Source organism: Bos grunniens, chromosome 1 (genome assembly GCF_055505025.1).
Source record: "Bos grunniens cultivar Pamir isolate PY7600 chromosome 1, Bosgru_T2T1.0, whole genome shotgun sequence".
In the NCBI taxonomy this organism is placed as follows: Eukaryota; Metazoa; Chordata; class Mammalia; order Artiodactyla; family Bovidae; genus Bos; species Bos grunniens.
This window is the reverse complement of record NC_141165.1, coordinates 90,516,294-90,538,223: the sequence shown is the minus strand read 5'-3', so window position 1 is coordinate 90,538,223 and position 21,930 is coordinate 90,516,294. Positions and strand designations below refer to the sequence as shown.

The 21,930-nt window shown below is 37.7% G+C and overlaps 1 protein-coding gene across 11 annotated transcripts; it reads right to left on the bottom strand.

Moving 5' to 3' along the window:
- Positions 1 to 675: 675 nt before the first annotated feature.
- Positions 676 to 21,674, bottom strand: MIX23 (mitochondrial matrix import factor 23). 11 transcript variants are annotated; one of them, XR_015164676.1, is made up of 7 exons: positions 21,617 to 21,674; positions 17,349 to 17,439; positions 12,258 to 12,383; positions 9,253 to 9,399; positions 7,231 to 7,347; positions 4,607 to 4,666; positions 676 to 978 (listed from the first exon to the last, which is right to left on the bottom strand). XR_015164676.1 is itself a non-coding variant. In XM_086403410.1 (6 exons), exons 4-6 carry the CDS (start codon positions 9,394 to 9,396, stop codon positions 928 to 930), a joined length of 255 nt encoding a protein of 84 aa, XP_086259536.1. In that variant the 5' UTR covers positions 9,397 to 9,399; positions 12,126 to 12,383; positions 17,349 to 17,439; positions 21,617 to 21,674; the 3' UTR covers positions 676 to 927. The 11 variants fall into 11 exon arrangements, 8 of the variants coding, with proteins under 8 accessions (XP_086259536.1, XP_086259497.1, XP_086259553.1 ...); XR_015164678.1 differs by lacking the exon at positions 17,349 to 17,439 and having other exon boundaries at positions 21,339 to 21,674; XR_015164675.1 differs by lacking the exon at positions 17,349 to 17,439.
- Between the last annotated feature and the right edge of the window lie 256 nt (positions 21,675 to 21,930).

Sequence of the window (21,930 nt, the reverse complement as noted above, 5' to 3'; positions counted from 1 at the left end):
AAGCTCAGAGTGGCTGATGAGAACCAGCAAGGTATAAAGAACTTCAGTCTTAGGACTGAAAGGATCTGAATTCTACCAACTGAATGAGCCTGGATGCAGGTTCTTCCCTTGGAGACTCCAGACAAGAACCAGTCACAAATTGATTGCAGCCTGTGAGACCCCAGCCAGGGAACTCAGACAAGCTTTCCTAGCCTTCTGACCTACACAACTGTAAGATAACAAACAGGAGTGACTTTAAGCTGTTAAATTTGTTAAACAGCAACATAAAATGGATACAATCACCCTATACTAGAAGTCCACCATGCAAGCCCTCTTCTACTTTTCCATTTTCTGAATTTGCTTTACTTTGCTTTCCTTTTCACTGTCCACAGAAACATTATCCAGGAAAATATTTCCACCCAACAATAGTTTTTGCATATAAAAATAAGGTACTAAGAAAGTTTCCTTGAACAGTATCCAGGCCATATTATTGCCCTTTAACTTATGCGCGATAAACCTAAAGAAATAAATAAGAGATAAAACCATCAACGACCAAAAAGGTCTACGCTGATATCAATAAATTTGTAAAATTCAAAAAGATACAATATAAATCAAATTACATACTGAAATTGTATTCAAATACTCTTAGAAGAACTTACTGTCTCAACTGGGAAAACAATGAAATAATTGTGTACATTGAGTCAGAAAATTATTTTAATAGTTACAAAACATTTTTTTTTTTTACAGAATCAGTATAAAATAGCAGTTGATTTCTCCATAATTATCAGAATTATTTATATGTGAGGTCTTGGCTAAGTGGGGCTGAAATCAACAAAAGGTCTTGGACTGTTGGCTCAGAAATCCTCCTGGGAAGCCCACCATGTTGATGTCTGTCATGCTTGACTCTTTATGAGATGACCCGGTCCATCTTAAAAAAAAAGTATCTTTTTATTCATTCTTTGGAGGCTTGAAGTGAATTCGGCAGCGTTCATTAAACACCTAAGACATGTGAACAGAAACAAAGGTCACTGAGTCATCCTGTATAAATTAGACCTGAAATTTCAGGTGAATATAACCTTCTTTGGGGCTTCCCTAATAGTTTAGTTGGTAAAGAATCTGCTTGCAATGCAGCAGACCCTGGTTCAATTCCTGGGTGGGGAAGATCCGCTGAAGAAGGGATAGGCTACCCACTCCAATATTCTTGGGCTTCCCTTGTGGCTCAGCTGATAAAGAATCTGCCTGTAATGCAGGAGACCTGGGTTCAATCCCTGGGTTGGGAAAATCCCCTGGAGAAGGGAAAGGCTACCCACTCCAGTATTCAGGCCTGGAGAAGTCCATGGACTGTATAGTTCATGGGGTCGCAAAGAATCAGACACGATTGAGTGACTTTCACTTCACTTCATAACCTTCTTTGCCCCAAGTCAACAGGTTTAGGAAACAGAGGTGTTTCCTCACCAATTCAAACTGACTTACTAGGCACTAAAAGCACAGTGCCTAGTCTAGAAAAGACCCTGATGCTGAGAAAGATTGAAGGCGGGAGGAGAAGGGAATGACAGGATGAGATGGTTGGATGGCATCACTGACTCGATGGACATGAGTGTGAGTAAGCTCTGGGAGTTGGTGATGGACAGGGAAGCCTGGCGTGCTGCAGTCTATGGGGGTGCAAAGAGTCAGATATGACTGAGTGACTGAACTGAAGTGAAGAGCACAGAATGCCTTGATATTCATTTATAAAATAATTTTCATTATTTTAATAAACTTTAAATTATTCAAGGACAAAAATCATCACAAGTTAGCTTATTTAGTACATCACAAATATTTTAATTCCATATAACATATTTTGGACAGTTTGACAAAATATCTAAATTAAGATAAAACTGTTTTAAGAATTCTTTTATAATGTAGATTTTATTTAGCTATCTGTCATGCTTTTCTAAATGAGTGCCAGATGCTTCTACCATGTAGGTAGGGAAGTCCAGTCTACGAAGGGAGCCCAGTCTTTTACTAAATTGTATAAATTTATGTAATGTTTTGTTCTGTTTACCTTGCTTCCTAAAAACTAAACAAATATATATGTTAAAAACATTCTAAGATTACTTGTTATATGGACTGTGTTAAATAAAAATTTTGGTATAGCCATTTGATGGAATACAAAGCAAACATAAAAAAAGAATAAGAAATCTCTTTACACCCTAATTTGAAAAGACCTCCAAGATATATTAAGAAAAACACACTTCCATTTGTCTGATAAAGGAGAAAATATACATATATGTGTGTACACATACAAACAAAATTTTAAAGTTACAAATATCTGAAAGCATATACATCCTTTCAGAGGAAAGGGAAAGGAGGTGGTTAAAATTAGAGAGGCATGAGAGTAGAATTTTTACTGTATATCTTTTAATATTTTTTAAAAAATTAATGTGTCTAAAGAATTTTGTATTCCAATTAAAAAAATTATAAAAATCTAAAACAATTTTTTCTCAGAATTTACCTTCATACTTTACTGATGTAAGGAACAAACCATTTTTAGGTAAAAAAAAACAACCCCAAAACCCCCCAAAGAAACCAACCCATGTTGGCTAAAATGGACTAGCAAAAAAATAAAAGAAAAATCTATATAGGGTACTGGTATTCAATTTCTTAAACTGGGTAGTAGATACATGTTCATTTTACTAATATTCTTTACATCCGACATGTTACATGCTCTTTGGCATATGTGTCTCACAATTAGAACACGAAGAAATAATACAGACTTTTTCTGGCCTTTTTGTCTTACAGCTCCTAGCTCTGACATGTCCCTGGAGTTCCCAATGCTCAGACCAGAGGAGGCTTCAGATTAGTGGTTTTGACACACTGGTTGGGATGATGTACACAACCTGGTTGAGCCTCTCCAAATCCTTCTCCTAAATAACTTCTTAACCATTTTTGCTGGCCTATTGGACCATGGCTACAATTTCTTCCCTTGAAAACAAATAGCCTCATTATATGTGGAGTGGATGGAGCATATTTTCTTTTAAAGTAATACCAAATCCAAAAATGCTTCACTCTTCCTACTACATTTTACATACATCAATCCCTGCACTGGGTTTTCCAAACTAGATGTTCATTGTACCCACCCCCATCCCATCCCAAGAGTAAATATTATCTCTCTAGAGAATAGAAATGGACAAATTTTGCCAAAATCTTTCAAGGAGCAAACATCTTATCACATAGGTGGAAAAGGCAGAAGTACGAAATCTTAGCAAAAAGGATAGGATAAATAAATGTGATAAAGCAAAGAAAGTCAATTTGTATTTTGCAGTTTATTCAGGGCTCTGCAAGTTGGTACACTCCAGTTTTTGGTTCTGTTGACCTCCTTTGGATTCAGCCCAATTCCATCAGTTAATTTCAAAGGATAAAACAATTTTCAGTTCATTCTTTCAGATTTAATAGATTTTGCCCTTTGGAAATCTTTGAAGTTTTAGAGAGGACATGTAAACATACTTTTCCAGAAAACTAAAAAGTAAGAATTTTGTGGTTTTTAACTACATGTAAAGTCCTAGGATCCTGGTCCCCCAATCTAATTCCTAATTAGAATCATGTAGGTGGTAATAGTGGAGAAGGCAATGGCACCCCACTCCAGTACTCTTGCCTGGAAAATCCCATGGACAGAGGAGCCTGGTAGGCTGCAGTCCATGGGGTCGCTAAGAGTCAGACACGACTGGGTGACTTCATTTTCACTTTTCTCTTTCATGCATTGGAGAAGGAAATGGCAACCCACTCCAGTGTTCTTGCCTGGAGAATCCTAGGGATAGGGGAGCCTAGTGGGCTGCCATCTATGGGGTCGCACACAGTCAGACACGACTGAAGCGACTTAGCAGCAGCAGCAGCAGCAGGTGGTAATAGGGCTTCCCTGGTAGATCAGTGGTAAAGAATCTGCTTGCAATGCAGGTGGCCTCGGTTCGATCCCTGGGTTGGGAAGATCCCCTGGAGGAGGGCATGGCACCCTACTCCAGTATTCTTGCCTGGAGAATCCCATGGACAGAAGAGCCTGGTGGGCTACAGTCCATAGGGTCACACAGAGTTGGGCACGACTGAAGCAACTAAGCAGCAGGAGCAGGTGGTAATAAGGAGCATGTGAATCTAGGAGGCATAAAAAGCCCTATTATCGGAAACCAGTGAAACTATATGAAACGATATACAAAAAAAGTTTCATGATCAGATACGTTAGAAAAGAAGCAACTGTGAAGGGTAGTTAATGATATGAAAATTTATGGAAATAACTAATCACCTAACTTAAATAACCTGACTGAAGGTTCTAAGTTAAAACTAATAACTCTAAATATCAAATAGCCCACAATTAATATTAGGAATCATATAGAATGTCTCCAATTATGTTACCATGACAACCATGCAATTCTACCATGAGACTGTAAGGCTATTTTTTTATAAGATGGCTCTATTTGGATTCTAACTGCAACTCCCATCCCTCTAAAAAGTTAAAACCTTCAATTGCTTCTAAATGAAGGATCTTTATTCCTACGTGCCCAAGGCTATCTTTACTCCCTCCTCCCCTTGGTTTGTTTCCTTTTGCTAGTTCTGTTTCCCCTCCTAGTTCCCTCCAAGAATCAACATTATTGTATACCTTCCAGCTCCTGTCATTTACCACTTCTTCAACATTCAGTTCTGACTGCATCCATTTCAACTGCAAGAAAAGGAAAACAAAAATGAAGTTATGAAAATTTAAAGAACTAAAACCAAACTCTATAATGTTTTCCTAACAAAACCAGCTGCTGCTCCTGCATTTTTTGTCAATACTTAGGTTAGATTTCAAAACCTTCTTTGATATTCTTGTATTTAATCAATTGTAAAATCTTATAAAGCCCTAGTTCTCAAGCACTGCTGCATATTACTGACAGCTTTAAAAAAATAAGAAAAACAGAAGAAAAACAAATGGCCAATAAACCTATTTTTAAATGTACACTCTTACTTATGCAAAAAGAAATGCAAATTAAGTCATAACATGACCAAAAACATTTTTTAAAGAAGAAACCTGATAATTCCAATAAAACCTAGTATTAGTGAGGGTATGGGGAAAGATACACTCACATATATTTTTTTGTAGGAGTACAAATTGTTGTAACTTCTATAGAGAGCAATTTGGTAAGACTTAGCAAAAATGTAAATTCCCATGTCCTTTAACTCAGTAATTCCAGTTTGACTTATTGATCCTACAGTATAGATTTGCAAAGATAGCCCAGAGAAACAAAAGGAAAAAAGGACAAGGAGGTGGCAACCTGATTTGAATAAAAGAAAAAAGAAATTGGAAGAAAAACAGAAGGGGGATATAAAAGGCTCAAGTAATTGAGAAAGGGATGGATTTTCCATACCTTAATCATACGGCCAGAGGTCTGAGGTCTAAAATGCTAAAAAGTCTTTCTAACTTTCTTTTTAACTGCCAACCTAATAACTCCATCAAAAAAGTAGTTAATCCCACTGCCAGGTCCAGATGGCAGGGCCCATCATACTCCTAGTTACCTCTGCTCAGAGAGACTTGACAGGAAGGAAGCTAACTAGTTCCAGGAGGAGAACCTTGAAGTATTCAGGAAAATTAGCAGAAAACAGGAAAATTAGCAGAAAAAAAGTATGAACTACAGGTTGAGGCAGCCAAGAAGTTAACAGCAGGATGATGTTCTCAGGCCAGGAGACTTAGGGGAAAGAATGCCAGAAAGTTAGACAAGATTTGGGCAACAAAGAGGTGGGGACCCAGACCAAAGCACCTAACCATAAATTAGGAGTACAGCTCAGACAGGTTTGAGAAATGTGCATCTAACACTAATAAGACTGGATGTGGTACTGTTTCAATGCTCTTTGTCAACTCCCTTCTTAGATTCAAAACTTGGTATCAGGAGTATGCACCAGAATATAGGATTGAAACCATGAACAAGGAAGGACAGCATGTCTGCTGTGCTGTGGAGTAGTAACAAGCCTGAGGAAGCCTGCCTGCTTCAACGAGAACAATCTCAGTTTCAGATTTTAATCAGCTATATAGACACAGAAATCATTAAAGCTTCACTGCTCTGTCAAAGCCCAGATTTTCTGCCAAAGAAGTAACAACTTCAAAGAACAGTGTTACAATAGGCCACTAAGACAGTGTTTAGAATTGTTCTCAAATATTTAAATGGGTGTCCTGTAGAAATAGGTTTAGACTTATCCAGAGGGATGATTAAGAATCAGTAATTACATGCTACAAGGAGACAGATTTTCACAATAAGAAAATATCTGAACAATCCCAGCTGTCCAAAAAGAGAATGTACTGACACATAAGACTGTGCATCCCCTCGATTCTCTTAATACTGGTTAAACAAAAGGTGGAAACCACTGGTTGGGTGGATATTGTAGAGAGAATTAATGGAATGAATATGGAGTCCCAGAGATTCAAACAGGAAAGAATCTGCTACTTCATATCAGTCAATATGTTACCTCTTACATATATTATACAATTTAATCCTTACCCTCCAAAATAAAATAAAAGATATTAAGTATCAACTCCATTTTACAAACTGAAATTCAGAAGTTTCATATTAATTAACAAGATTACAAAACCTCCAAGTGGTAGATGGATTTCCTCAGAGCAATCTGCCTTTATAATCAATGTTTCTTCTATTCTTGAACATGGCAGACATTACAGCCAGCTTCTAATACAATTTCAGTGACACCAACAAAATGCTACCTTTGAGATAGCTGTTTTTGAGACTCTGGGTCTTACACAGGTAAAATTCCTCTCAAAAGCTATGAACAGGTGACAGCAGATATATAGTTCCAGCAAGGCTTTTTTGAGGTAAGGGTTAGTTAGGGTAAAGAACTGGGAACTTTCAGATTGGCAGTGTATGCAAATAAACTATTCACTAAAGTAATCAGAATTTGATTATTAGTCACAACGCAATGGCACCCCACTCCAGTACTCTTGCCTGGAAAATCCCATGGACGGAGGAGCCTGGTGGGCTGCAGTCCATGGGGTCGCTGAGGGTCGGACACGACTGAGCGACTTAACTTTCAGTTTTCACTTTCATGCATTGGAGAAGGAAATGGCAACCCACTCCAGTGTTCTTGCCTGGAGAATCCCAGGGACGGGGGAGCCTGGTGGGTTGCCGTCTATGGGGTCACACAGAGTGGACACGACTGAAGTGACTTAGCAGTAGCAATGTAAAAACACCGACTGAATTCAGAGTTAGAAGAAATGGATTCAAGTCCAGTCCCACTACTTACTAGTTTGTGACTCTGGGGAGTATCTCTGAGTCTGTTTCCACATATAGAAAATGATGAGGTAGAGCTGGAACATCTTTAAGAGCTGCCTCTTTCTGATTCCATAACCTTCATAGCAAACTTGAAGAAAAAATCCAAGTTTCCTTATTTGCTCAAGTACTACCCATGGTTACCTTCTATTATAGTCCCATGCAATGTCACAGGCTAGAAAATTACCTTTCATAACTCACTGGCTGGTTTCCAAAACGCCTCCTAAGATGACCTTTACAGCCCAAGTTCACTGAAGAAACCCCTGCTGACTAATGAATGAGGAGGTGTGAAACATTGGGCTGAAGCAGTCATCATGAACATAGGGAACAGTAAAGGTAGTAGATGAATCCTGTATCCAGTGAGACATACTGCATCAGTAGGATGACTAAGAAAGTGCACACACTCACCTGTGTGCAGCAAAAGACAAGACTTGAGAGAGACAGCAAGGTCCCCTTCGCTACATCCACTAAACAAAGAGCAAACTTCACAACTTGTTCAGTATGAAAACATGATTCTATCTCACACTGGATTTTCAGTTACCCAACATGCAAGGACCAGTGAGTCACCTATTATGCCATCTTAAAATGCAGACAAGATTTTGGTAATTATACAGCAGTCATGTTAAGAGAAGGGCTTCTCTGGTGGTTCAGTGGTAAAGCATCTGCCTGCAACGCAGGAGACCCAGGTTTGATCTATAGATTGGGAAGACCCCCTGGAGGAGGGCATGGCAACCCACTCTAGTACTCTTGCCTGGAGAATTCCATGGACAGAGGAGCCTGGCAGGCTACAGTCCATAGGGTCACAGAGTTGGGACCTGACTGAAGGACTAAGCAGCAGCAACAGCATGTAAGAGAAAGCCCCTGTTCTTAGGGAATAACCAACATATGTAGGGGTAAAAGAGTATAATGTGTATATTCTCAAATGGTAAGAAAAAAAAATGTGTATGGAGGGAGGGGGAGGAAGACAGGGAACAAGGGAGGCAAGGAGGAAAAGGTAGGAAGGGTGGAGAGAATAAATTGTAAAGCAGGTGGAGCAAAATGTAAACAAAAGGTGAATATAGGTAAAGGGTACATAGGAGTTCCTTGTACTCTTTGTGCAACTTTTCTGAGAGTGTGAAATTGTATCAGAATAAAGTTACCCCTTGAGCTATTCCCTCACCAAAAGACAGTAATACAGTCCAGAAAATAAAATATGGTATACATTTCCACTGTTTTCTTGACATACCACATTTAAGGGCTATAAAGAAATTGCTCTGCCTCATTAACTCTACTCTGAAGTCCACACTCATCTACATTATAGCTGACTTTAGGAAAATAAGGCTTCCTCTGACATATCACTCAGTGGACGCTCGGTGTTTTCCTAAAAGGGAAAATAGCAGGGATGGGAGATGAAATAGAAACAAAGGAGAGTCTGAAAAGAGTCAAAGACTCATACCATCTTTTCCATAGCAAAGAAATAAACATAAGGAGGTTCTAGTGTACCTGGTTATATTTAAATAGTACTGTACTATATTTTCACAGCTGAAGAGGGTAATATCCTGAAGCTAAACATCTGTATTACATTTAGCAGGTTTCTACAGATGAAACCAGAGGTAAATATTTTTAAACTGTAAATATATTTTTTAAATGTTTCTTCTCAATTCAAGACTCAAAATATAGATACAGATGTGATTTCCACATATTTTAACATGATGTTGATCTGTATTAATCTTTATATCTTTAACTGTAGAATATATAAAGGAATGGAAATAACATGATTACGTGCTTCTTTTAGCTAAGGCTGCTACATTACATACAATCATGAAATACACATTAATTTACCAATTAATACTGAAGTGCAATAAAATAAAGCCCATTACGAATGAAGTACTAACCTCGTGGTCATTTTAAGTAATAAGCATATCTTACTCTGGATTTTTCATATTAAAAACTGCTTTTATTTTGAAGGCTAAGTTTGGAAACCTTGCCTTAGAAATGTAAACCTTATTCAACTTACCTTTGTCTGTTCTTTTCTAAGTTGCTTTAATAACGTTAAATCATCCAAATTCTTTTCCCTCTCTTCTCGGAGCTGTTTTACTACTGATGAGGTCTGAGCTATACAGTTTTTTATGACTCTGTCCCTACTGGCATGGGCCTCCATCAACTAAAAGAACAAAGAAAGAAAAAGGGAAAGAAAAAAATCACACCAATTTGTCACATTTCAGAATTTTTTAATTTTAGACTACAGAAATGTAAGACTTTCTAAAATAATTTTTTAAAATTGAGTCTACGGAAGAGAAGTTTGTGCTGAATGAGCTAGATCAAAGGCAGGAGCTGTGAGGGTGGAAGTGAGAGGCTGCGTTGTCCTCTTCCTCACTATGCTCCCAGGCCTCCCTGCTTCTCTTCCCACACTCCTCCTGCTGGGCTTCTCATCTCAGTGTCCTTCTCTCTGAACCCCTTTCTCTGCCATTACTGCATCTGTGTGTTCTTCTACCCTATACCTACTCACACACACTTTCTGAGCCACTTACTATTGCTGCTCTTTCTCTTTTTTTGTCCTTTCTTTTTTTTTTCCAGCCTCACATTGTCAACAAGTGCAAAAAGTTATGAAGTAAGTGATGTAGCGAAGTCTTTAGTTACAATAAAGAAAAAGAATGCTACATTTACCTATGTCAGACAGAACTCTTTTCAGGATTTTAAAGTATCAACCAGGAAAAACTGTAAATGAAGTAGAGATTGTTGATTCCATCAATTGTGCTAACAGTGGTTCACCTTCAACTAAAATTTAAATGCTGGCTTGCTCCAGGTAATCACGTTGTATCATTCCTTTTTCAGTCCAAAGGGAGAATACCTTAATGCTATGCTAGTGACAGTTGTAATAGAAATAACCTAACCATTATATATATCTTAAATATATAAAACACAGGACTGACAACCATTCTATAAGCATTCTTCATAAGTTATTTGAAATAGATCTCTTAAATGATTATATTGGAACCCTGTGATTAAGAACTACTGGTCTAACAGATATCAAGAAAGAACAAATCTTTATATTTCTAGAGAGTAATACTAAAAGTACATTACTTATAAGTTGTACTCATGTATAAGGAATTGCCTAATCGACATTATTCCCACCTATAATAAATTTCTCTAATATGCTAATTCTTTTCATTGTAACATTTAGGATTCACAAGGACAGCCTCAAGGCCCATATTTACTAGCTAGTATGCTACCTCTGTTACTTATTAACTCCTTCAGGTATAATTACAGAAAATTAAAGGAGGCATTGAGGGTACAGAACTATTCTCCCCCAGACAGAATAACCGTCAGAGTTAAGAAACTCTCCCTGAGGTTGTGTAAGACTGGCTAAATAATTAGCTTTACAGGCTTCAGTTCCCTCTTTTGTAAAATTATTGAATTATGAGTAAATAATTGCTAATACCCCTTTCCACCTCTAAAATTTAGAGGCAACATGACTCAATATATTACTCAGATGCTAAATGCTATTTAATTACTTTGATATTTTGTCTAACTCTGCCAGCAATTGGCCAAACAGCATTAGCATCAACTAGAAGTCTAACACAATATTCTCATTTTTCTATCTACATCTTAAAATCAAATTCAGATTGTACGCTGCTGCTGCTGCTGTCACTTCAGTCGTGTCCGACTCTGTGCGACCCCATAGACGGCAGCCCACCAGGTTGTATACATTTTATTAAATATTCAGGAATTCTCTTTTGGTCTCTCATCAGTTTCCTTCCGCATTTGGGCTTTCTTCCAGTTCCCCTCCTGAACGTGGTACCTTCCCTGTGGATACATTTCTGGATGCTGACTATGCTCCTACCCTCACCTGCTTACTTTTCCTTCACATGAGATCCTCTGTGAACCCACAACCATGTAAACAGGAAGGACGGGGTAAATCATCTTTTACTCAGTATTGTCAATTATTTTCAAGATCATCCTTCAATAAGATTCAAACCTAAGAGTATGCAAGAGGAACATTCATGGACTTCTGTGCATGTATGTCAAAGAAATGAGGACACCAGATAAGAGTAATAGTTGGTGTGACATAAACCTACCAGAGGAAAAAAATAACACAAAACCAGGCTTATTGGCTCATCAGTATCAGATGCTTGAGGATTTGGTCACATGAGAATTATTTCTGATATATAAAGTGTTTATCAAAGGAACTGAGATAATATTTATTAAGAAACTCAGTATGGTAAAACTGTGGTTAGAGGAGAAAAATCCTGAAGGATAATCATATCATAACCATATTTCCTTTGATTTGGGGAAAGCAATTTTGAAATGAAGACATTTGGGGTGGGGCACGAGAATGATTCAAAACGAGTCTAAAGTGGGTATACCTAGAACTTCCCAGTTTTATTTTATTTTACCACAGCTTTGAGAACTTCTTTCGGTCTAAAATTTTGATCTTTTCATCTTTTTTTTTTTGGCTGCACAGCTTGCCAGATCTTTGTTCCCTGACCAAGGACTGAACCTGTACCCTTGGTAGGACAATTTATCTGTGGCTTTTCCTTCTATCCTGCCAAATGTTTCTTTTCCCTTTCCTGATGAGTAAGGGAAGAAAGAAGATACAGAAAGTGTGAAGGGTTTTAATTCTTCCTTATATCAGCTGTCTAGCTTTTTTAACACTGATTCATTCAAAGACCCCACTTTTATCTCACTGTTTTACTTGACTGTTTCATTCTCTCCTGTTTTCTTTGATCTATAAGGTTTCCTTAAGTTAGAGTCTGCCCACAAGGGGAGACTGTTTTCATTTCTTAGAACCATATCTCCCCATTTCTTAGAACCATATCTTCCCAGACTATTGCTTAAGATCACACATTTTCTTTAGTTTGTAGAAACCAGATCAAAACTTTTACACACCTTCAGGTGTGGGCAAGAAAACGTGAAGATTCCATTCTTTTTCCACAGTTTAATTATATGCCAATTGATTTCTTATTTTGCCTGCAAAGAAAGACATAAAGGAAGCACAAAAGACTCAAAAGATAGACTTACTGACTCATAAAGTTGTTTACAGGTTTGGCTGGCATCAATTTTCCCTGCAAAGGAAGCTGTTGGAACCGTAGTGTTTAATTCATGTACTATTCTGTCATCAATCGTCCTCATCACCTTGAGTAATTCCTATATAATATTTAAAATAAAAGAATAATAATTTGAATGGAAAGTTAAGTGATAAGACCAGTTAAGCAAAAATTAATAATTAAAGCTCTTGGATATGTTACAACACTGTATATTAGGAGTGGGGAAACCATGCTATATACAGTACAACCACAGAAAAATCTTTATGAAAAGACTGACAGGTAGTTTATGTAATAGTAATTCTAACACTTGGCACAACTCTGTTTCCTTGGCCCAAATGTGATTGTCTTAAGCGTAAAGATTTTTTTATTCATTTGTAAACCCCATTTGCTGGCACATGGTGCTTAGCAAATACTGTGTGTTCTTTCTATCTCTAGCATACAGCCAAAAAGGATTCTAAGGAACTTGATTACTTCAACTTGTCCAAAACAATCCAACATAATTGCTTGCTCTATTCCCTCTTTGTCGCTCTCTCTAAAATGTGGTGCTAGATAGAAAACTTCTATAAAGATATATAAAAAACCATCAGCAGTGATTAACATGCAGAAATTAATCTATACTCTCTTAGGCCCCACCCCCCACCCCACCTTTAGGCTTTTTGTTTTTTAGTTTTTTACTATGAGTATATATTATTTTTGTAACAAAAACAAGTACGCTGCTAGCAAAGGAATCAAATCTCTTTGTGGTTTTTTGTTCATACAACAAGCAGAAATTAGCTTTACCTTTTCTCAGTTACCCAGGTTCACATTTCCCAAGAATCTCTCCCCTCTAAAAGAGGCTCCAACTCTCAAAAAAACAATCATCAAAGTACAAACACCAAAAGGGCAGAGGACTTAGAAAGACTCTGATGAGTACCCCAACCCAGCGTAGTCCCTTCTCCCCACATTCTGATTAGGGTACTTCTTCTCACTTGTCACTAGAGAAGGCTGAGCATCAGCTACCTCCTGACTCCAGATAATATCAACTCTAGAACGTTTCTACTATATACCCTTCTCTTTCTCTTTTAATACACTCCCACCTCACCCCAGCCCCACAAAACAATCACTGAAAAGCATCAAGAAAATAGAAGTGTATAATACTAGGTATATATATATATTTTTTTCAATATAATACTGAAAACATCTAACAAGTTAACATTTAATATTAATGTGTATTAAACCATCTTTGCTTGATTCTCTACCTCCTTCAATATATGAACCTATTTCTTTGCCAAACTCAAATCTAGGATTGAAATCAACTTCTTCATTTCTTCCCTCAATTTATTTATTGGGCATACTGAAAATGACAGTTTTTCATCTGAAAATTGGCACGAGTGTGAATTTTACAAATTATTTAACCATAAGATTATGTCAACTTATTTTTTATTATAGTTTATTTATAATATTATATTAATTTCAAACATATAATGTATTGATTCAGTATTTTTATAGATTTTATTAAATTTAAAGTTATTATAAAATATTGGCTATATTCCCTTTGCTGTATCATCCATTTGTTAAAATAAGCTTTTATTATGATTAAAGTATTAATTACATAATCATTTTAGAAAATTAGAAAAAAATTTAAAGAAAATAGAATTATCCATTGTTAACCATTATTTAGTTTTTTCTATACATATCTGCAAATATTTTTATTAAAATGTGGTACTATATAACATTTAAAAGTCCTACTTTATGAAATTATACCATGAGCACTTGCCCTTGCTATCTTGAAGATATATTTAATACACACATAAATATTCCATTCAGTGGGGATATCACAACTTATTTGACTAGCCTATTATTCTTTAATTAGTAGTTTAATGTCCTTTTCCAGAATCCAATTTTGAAGTAAAACAGCTTGTAAAAGGCTCATAATTTAAACTAATAAAAAGAGGCAAATGTCAGGTCTAAAACCAACTTCTTGTATCACCTCTTCTTGTATCTTTCTATTTTGGTCAATGGTATCAAGATTCTCTGTAATCTGGAATTCTTAGGGGATAATCTCAACATACTAAGCAAGCATCACATTAAATAATGTCTTATACACAGTAGAGGATATATAATGTCAATAAGTGGCAAATTCCAAACAAACAGTGGCAGCACTATTTAGAGAGGCAAAAACTGGTTAAGTAGTAGACAGGGACCTTCCTGGCAAACTTTACCTCCCACAACTTGCCTATTAAAACAAAAAAACCTTTAAACTCTCATCTTTCCTCCTGTCTAAATCAAACTGATCCTGAGGCCAAAGTTTATACCTTCCAGATAAAGCTTTCTTTGGATGAGAGTCCTCAGCGATCTTTCTTCTTCAAACATACGAAGCAATTAGAGAGAGAGAGCACAGAGTTCATTCATTAACTCACTCTTCCTTCAAAAAATATTTACTAATGTCTAGCACATGTTAGACACCATTCTAAACACCAGGGCTATAATGATGAGTAAAACAGAAAAGGTCCTTGCTCTTATGGAGCAAAATTCTCATGGGGGAAACAGACAATAAACAAGTATCCCAATAAACAAGACACTTTCAGTGCAGAAAAGTACTGCAAAAAAGAAAACTGTAGTAATGAGATGAACAGTGGGGTTGAGGGGCTAATACATTATACAGGGAGATCAAGACAGACCTCTCCAGGACATACCATTTGAACTGAGATCTGAATGACACAAATAAAGCAACTAAAAGGACATTTTGGGGAACAAGGCAAAAATTAAGGGGCAAGAACAAACTTGGGGATGTTTGAAGAACAAAAAGAAGGCAAGTGGTCTGGGAGCGAGTAAGTGAAAAAGTGGTATTAGGTGAGAGCAGAGTTGATGAGACAGTGAAGGACAGGAGAGACCACAGAAACAATTAAGGATTCTGTTCTAAAGGAAACAGGGTTTTAGGCAAGGGAATGATATAACAGTATTTTAAAAGACAACTTCAGCTGCTAAGTTGAGAATGGAAACATTGAGCAGACTACTATGGTGGTCCAGGCAAGAGATAAACATAGTTTGATGAAGAGGTTGGTGAACCTGGGCCTTCAGCAGTGACAGCCTGGAGTCCTAAACATTGGACAGCCAGGGAATTCTCTAAATTAATTTCTTTAACGCCATGAAACAGGAAGAGATCACTGAAGGAGACTATAGCTAATAAAGGGGGTTAACAATCAAGAAGGAACTCCAGCATCTAAAACTACAGAAGAGGACTTCCCTGGTGGTACAGTAGATAGGAACCTGCCTGCTAAGGCAGGAGACAGGGATTCGATCCCTGGTCCAGGAAGACCCCACAGAGCAAACTAAGCTCCTGCACCAACTACTGAGCCCGCACTCTGGAGCCTGCCAGGCACAACTACTGAGCCTGCGTGCTGCAACTACTGAAGCCCTCACACCTAGAGCCTGTGCTCCGCAACAAGAGAAGTTACGGCAATGAGAAGCCATGCACTGAAACTAGAGAGTAGCCCCCACTTGCCACAACTGCAGAAGAAAGCTCACATGCAGCAACAAAGACCCAGCCCAACCAACAAAATAATAAAGAAATAAAATTAAAAAAATAAAACTACAGGAAAAAGACTGTGATGTCACAGAACTGAAAAGAAGAGAGGTTTCAAGGCAGGAACAGTCAACTGTGTTGAATGCTAGTCACTCAGTTGTGTCTGACTCTTTGCAACCCCATGGACTGTAGTCCGCCAGGTTCCTTTGTTCACAGGATTCTCCAGGCAAGAATACTGGGGTTGGGTAGCCATTCCCTTCTCCAGGGGCTCTTCCAGACCCAAGGATGGAACCCAGGTTTCCTGCACAGCAGGTGGGTTCTTTACCATCTAAGCCACCAGGGAAGCCTGTTGAATGTTACTAGAAGTAAATAAAGATGTGGGCAGAAATTAACTTCTTAGATTTAACATGATGGAAATTACAGGTCATCTTTACAGGAGTCATTAAAATAGAGTGTTTAATGGACTGAACAGTTAACATGGCTTAAGTATAGAGGGTAAGACAAAGTATGGTGTAAAATGAGGCCCACCATTATAGGTCACCTTATTGGATGTTAGTCTTTTTCCTGAGCGCAAATAGAGAACCAATGAAGTGTTTAAATACAGTGGAGTTGTATGATAGGGTTTGTATTCTGAAATGACTGCTTAGGTTCAAGTATTAACATGTGGAAAATGGATTAGACAGGAATAAGAGTAGATACAAAGAGGTTAGTTAGGAGATTGGTATAGTAATGCAGGTGAAAGATTATATATCTTCACATTTCCCAGAATTATGACTTACTTTGAACTTCAGGTTTGAGTACAATCATTAGCAATACAGCCAACTTTCCCTCTGATAAAACAATCTGGATATACTATTAAGTTCCTTTTAACAATGTGAATTTAGCAGCATTAACTAGGTAATGAATCAAACAATTTAAGTCTTACAAATGGAAACTAAAATGTGAGTTTTCAAATATATCAGCCCTCTCTCTGTGTGCTAAAGATTCATCAATATAGGACCGAGTGCTTGGCTTATAATACGGTAGACATTAGCCATATGAGGTTATTTTAGTTAAAATTAAATTTAAAATTTAGTTTTTTAATTGCATGAGCTACATTTCAAGAAGTACTCAAGAGCCACATATTGCTAGTGGCTACCATATTGTACAGGACAAATTTCCACTACCACAGAAAATTCTACTGGACAGTACTGAATTCAAGATGATATAATAACAATCTCTAAACTGATAATGTACTCGTTTGGGAATTGCTGAGAATCGTAAGCTATTTTTAAGATAGGAAAAAAGATACTAGAAAAGCTCAAGGAGGGGAAAGGGAGTAAGACTTAGGAAGGAATTTCTTTCAAAATTGCAAAAAGAAAAAGAAAAGAACTATAAACTACATCACTAGGCACAAATTTCTTTATTACAAAAAGTGCCAGGGCTGTTCAGGCAGCTCCAAGGTCTAGAGAAAAGCTTGAGCAGACCTCACAGGCTGAGAGCAGATGAAGGTTAATGCAGGCACATAAATCCTGCCATTAAACCATGTGTATCATTCAAAATGAATTACTGACTGCCTACCTGATACTAGCTCCAATGACGTTCCTTCTTTCTCACAAATTCGCCAAGAAAATATAAAGAAGACACCCTTGAGCAGACATCGTACAGTGAACTGCAACACAAGTCCACAGAGATAATACAGAAATATACACAGTTCAGTGGCTCTCTCTGTATAGGAGCTGGAACCCTAAATTAGCTTCTAAGTGTCAAAGCACAGCAAAAAGATAACTCTTCAAACTTTGTAGTATCTCTAGCTTTTCCTTTCACCCTCCTCAAAACAAGAAGAAATTGATACATCACGAATCTCTAATTTTAGACTGACCCTTTAAAATTATTCTGGCACTTATCTTGGAATTGTATTTCATACATTATCTTTCATTCATTTCGCCCTCTTGGAAGGCAATTTCAGTACTGAAGGACTAGCATGTCTAGCAGCAAGGAGGGGTAGAGAAAACTTCCTGTTGTCCCTACAATTACAATTATACTACACTCTATTCCTAAGGTTAATTCTTAGGTAAATCCATTTTATTGTTTTAAGAAGCTTTCAAAGTATATAAGGAGAGGTAAAAGGTCTATTACATGACAGTAAAATTAAAATGTGCTCCATAGAATGATTTGGAATTTAACCTTTCTTCTCCTCACTTTGCCTGAAGGTACCCAGAAGTAGATCCCATTCACACGGTGCTCTTTTTAGAAGACGTGCGTGGTTCCTCAAACTCCATTTTTACAACAATGTTCACAGTGTGCTTCCTGCAAGCCAGAAATACAGACTTGCCTGCAACTGCCAGAATCGTCTGCAGTCCTCTGCACTCCCAGGCACAGGAACAGAGAGCAGCTAGGCATGTTGCAAAAGAAACCATCATGGATGCTAGAAAATAGCCTATTCAGTCTATATTTAATTACCAACCAACTCAAAATTAATCCTGTAAGTTAATATTCCTATCAGAAATATGAAAACTTACATAGCCTAGGAATGCTCAGTTGATTCTGCTCAGGTAATACATGCACTGGGTCTCAGGAAGAAGGTATTTCAGGGTGTCAAGTGGGAAAAAAGCACAAATGACAAAACATCATGTGGTCAGGGAAAAGCAGGCCTATATGGCTAGACAGCAAAGTTCAAATCTATATTGGAAGTGGCAGGGGTTGGGGAGAGAGAATATGTATGAATAAGGGCAGTGGTAAGAGATTTAACTAAGCAGAATCACTTTGGGATTGGATTTTAAAGACTTGTATGCTATGTTAAGTAGTTTACACCTAGTCATACAATTCTGAAATTAGATGCATGGTTCAGATTCTAAAATTTAGAAGATATTAATAACAGTATGAAGCCATAGCTTTATGGAGATTAGGTTGAAGAGGAGAAATTAAGCAGAGAAAAGAATGACTGAAGATAAGAAGAGCTACAACAAAGCTAACAGCAAAAATGATAGGGCACAAGCAAAGACTGTGGTAGAAGTAATGAAGCTTCCGAAAGCATCTCTTTGATCACCTCCCCCAGTCTGCTCACTGTCTCTTGAACCTCACAAGTGGCATTCAAGGCCTTTCATAACCTGGTTCCAATCTTTTGTGTAATCCAAATATGCCCCTGTGCAAATTCAGAATTCCAGCAATTTTCTATTTCCCCCGCAACACATAAAACTTTCTGCCTTTCTGCCTATATACGGTTTCTTCTACCGAGACTTACCCTGGTTCTATCTACCAAAGACCCAGTTCAATTAACATCTCTTTGACTTAGTTCTCTCTGAACAGTTATAACACTGTGCTCATAGTCTAAACATCTTCTACATGTTTTATACCCTGACTTGAGCTCTTTTTATGTTTTACTCTCAATTTCTCCAAGTGCCTGGTACCTAGCAGATATCTGTTACGGATTGAACTATGCCCTCCCCCCAACCTGCCCCCATTTTCATATGTTGAAGCCCTAAAACCCAATGTGGCTGCATGGAAACAGGGCCTTTAGGGAAGCAATAAAAAGTTAAATGAGGTCAAAAAGCGTGGGACACTAATCCCATAGAACTGATGTCACTGTAAGAGGAAAAGACACCAGAGACCTCTCTCCCTTTGTGGCCACAAATGGGTCATATGAGGATAGTGATGAACTAGCAACTTACTTTGAAATGCATCAAAAAAAATTAAAAATGTGGATTGATGGATAGATTGAGGGACAGATACGTGATTTAGTAGATACAGTGAATCACTATAAAATCCAGATACTGGGTACACGAGTATTCATTGTAAACGTCTTTCAATTTTTCTACAGTGTTTGAACATCTTCATAATAAAATTCTGGGGGGGGGGGGGGAAGTACCTAAATCTTTATAATAAAAATACATGATTTTCTTTTTCTCTTTCACAGTATTCAGTGCAGGGCTTTTCATTACATAAGGTATTTACATATACAATGTAATGGTTTCATAGTTTTAAAAATATAAACTTTGATTCATAATTTGTGACTGTGCCAGTTATCACAGTTTATAACTTTATAAAATCCATTAAAACCTAAATGTTATACTAAACTTTTACATTTTAAAATATATATTTTTTACATTTCTGTGCCTCTGAAGCAATAGGGGCAAATGTTCTTATATTCATTCAATATGAGGTAAAATGATATGCCAAGGCCAGATCTGGAAAACCAAATCTTCTGACTTTCAACCAAGGGTATTCTCCATTATTTGTAAAGAGTTGGATATGACTTAGCAAATGAACAACAAATTCTCCATTATAAATCACACGTTTGAAAAAGAAAAACAATCTAAAAACTTCTCCAGGTTTCATTAATGAGATTCATTTTATGATGTTTTTATTTATATCATCTCTGCAAATAAAATGGTTCTCCAAGACAGTTAAGCTTCTGCCCCACTTACAATATATAATCTGACTGTCCAAAGGAAAATCAAAAGTGTACTTCAAGCACTGTTGGATGTTTCAACAGCTCAAAGATATCCTCAGAAATTTGGTTTTAGAGATTCAAATAAACACAAAGGTGGAAGCAGTTTTAAATGTTATTTAACATTATCTTATTTTACAGATTCAAAAGTTAATTATGGAAGGGGTTAAGCGATTTGCTCAAGGTCCCAAAGCTGTTAATTGCAGGAGCAGTACTAGAACCTGGAACATTTAACTCCCTAACCAGGGCTGTTTCTAACAAACTTGAAGGCTGGCATTGCTCAATTATTTGAGCTCATTAAGTTAGATTTTAGGGCTAATATGACAAGACCAAGACCACAAATGTGCCAGTTAATCTTAAACATTTCATATATGTTAGAAGCCAAGTCTTTTTTCTATCTTATTTAATATTTTTACAACTTTTGTATCTCTTGGGCACTCTGATCACATTTGAAGCCTGTTGCTGTTGTGCTGATCTAATCTGTGCAGCTTAAGTGGTGAAAAGGATGTATATAATGGTGGAAAGACCCCACACAAACTTCTTTGATCAAACGATGTTTGTCAAATAATTCAATCTGTTGAGATTACCTTCCAGAATATCTCTCCCTAAAAACGGCTCCAAGAACAAAGCTTACTACAGAGGTCAATGATACATGAACAGATTTTTCAGTATCTCCAGTTTAAAATACCCTTTTCATAACTTAAATTCAACCGTTTATCGAGACAGCAGCAAATTGTTGACTACAGTAGTAGAACTTTCATAGCACCTTGGTCAAAATCTAGACCCTTTGTTCTTTAACTCGTGGGTTAATAATTAGCCCTGGACCTCTGGTGTTTTAATATATAAAAGATACAACCTTTTTCTTAAATGTATTTTCTCTAATGGTTAGGAAGGCAGAGCACCATTGCAGGTACTAGAATTAATCGCCCCTCCAAGACACCAAAAGTTCTGCCTCATCAAAATAGTAAAACAAGATTTTTTTGTTTTGTTTTATCAAGTGAACAAGCTCTCCTTCACTTTCTTTCTTGCAAATGCTCAGCTTAAAGTAGGAGGGGAATGACAGAAGCTAAGAACTGAGTTCAAAGAATGGCTGTTAGAAGGTTGTTACAATCTCTACCCACCCGGCCGAGCTCGGCTTTGCCACCGCAGAACCACCAGAGTTTCTGGGTGCAGTTACTCAAGGACTGGGAGGAGCAGGGAGAATCATGACCCCAACGCGGCAGCTTCTTTCCCTAAGGCCAAGCTCGCGCCCCCATGACCTCCAATGGCTCGAAAAAGGAGTCTTGAACTGCCCGCTTCAGCCACAACTAGTCCGCATATCCCTCCCAGGCCAGAGCAGGGAACAGGGTCCGGGGACAAAAGGAGGGGTACGCCTGCCACGTGAGGAAAACCCCATCACCTGGAACTCGGCGAACTCCTCACAGTTCACACCGCCACTGGGCGCCGCCATATTGGACAAACACGAGGTCCCCGCCCCGAGCCAATCACCGCGGAGCAAAGGTGTCCGCGGCGCCGCCTAACAAAAAATACTGAGAGGGAAATCTCAGCAAGAAAGCTGAGTTCAAGGTTTGTCTTTTCCGCTTATCCTCATTCACACTGAAACCCGTAACGCTGCTATCATTCTTTTCATTCTTATGCGTTGAACCTGTCCTCCTGGAACTGGCCCCAGTGCATAGATAGAATGTCAGAACTTGAAGGGATCATTTGACGCCA

Excerpts from the sequence above, each read along its gene's own strand:
- MIX23 (XM_086403362.1), bottom strand. The coding sequence starts at position 21,667 with ATGGCGGCGCCCAGTGGCGGTGTGAACTGTGAGGAGTTCGCCGAGTTC. Across the intron at positions 12,384-21,616 it reads AGGAGTTCGCCGAGTTCCAG|GAATTACTCAAGGTGATGAG; the intron begins GTGATGGGGTTT and ends AATATTATATAG. Across the intron at positions 4,667-9,252 it reads TTAGAAAAGAACAGACAAAG|TTGAAATGGATGCAGTCAGA; the intron begins GTAAGTTGAATA and ends CTTTTCTTGCAG.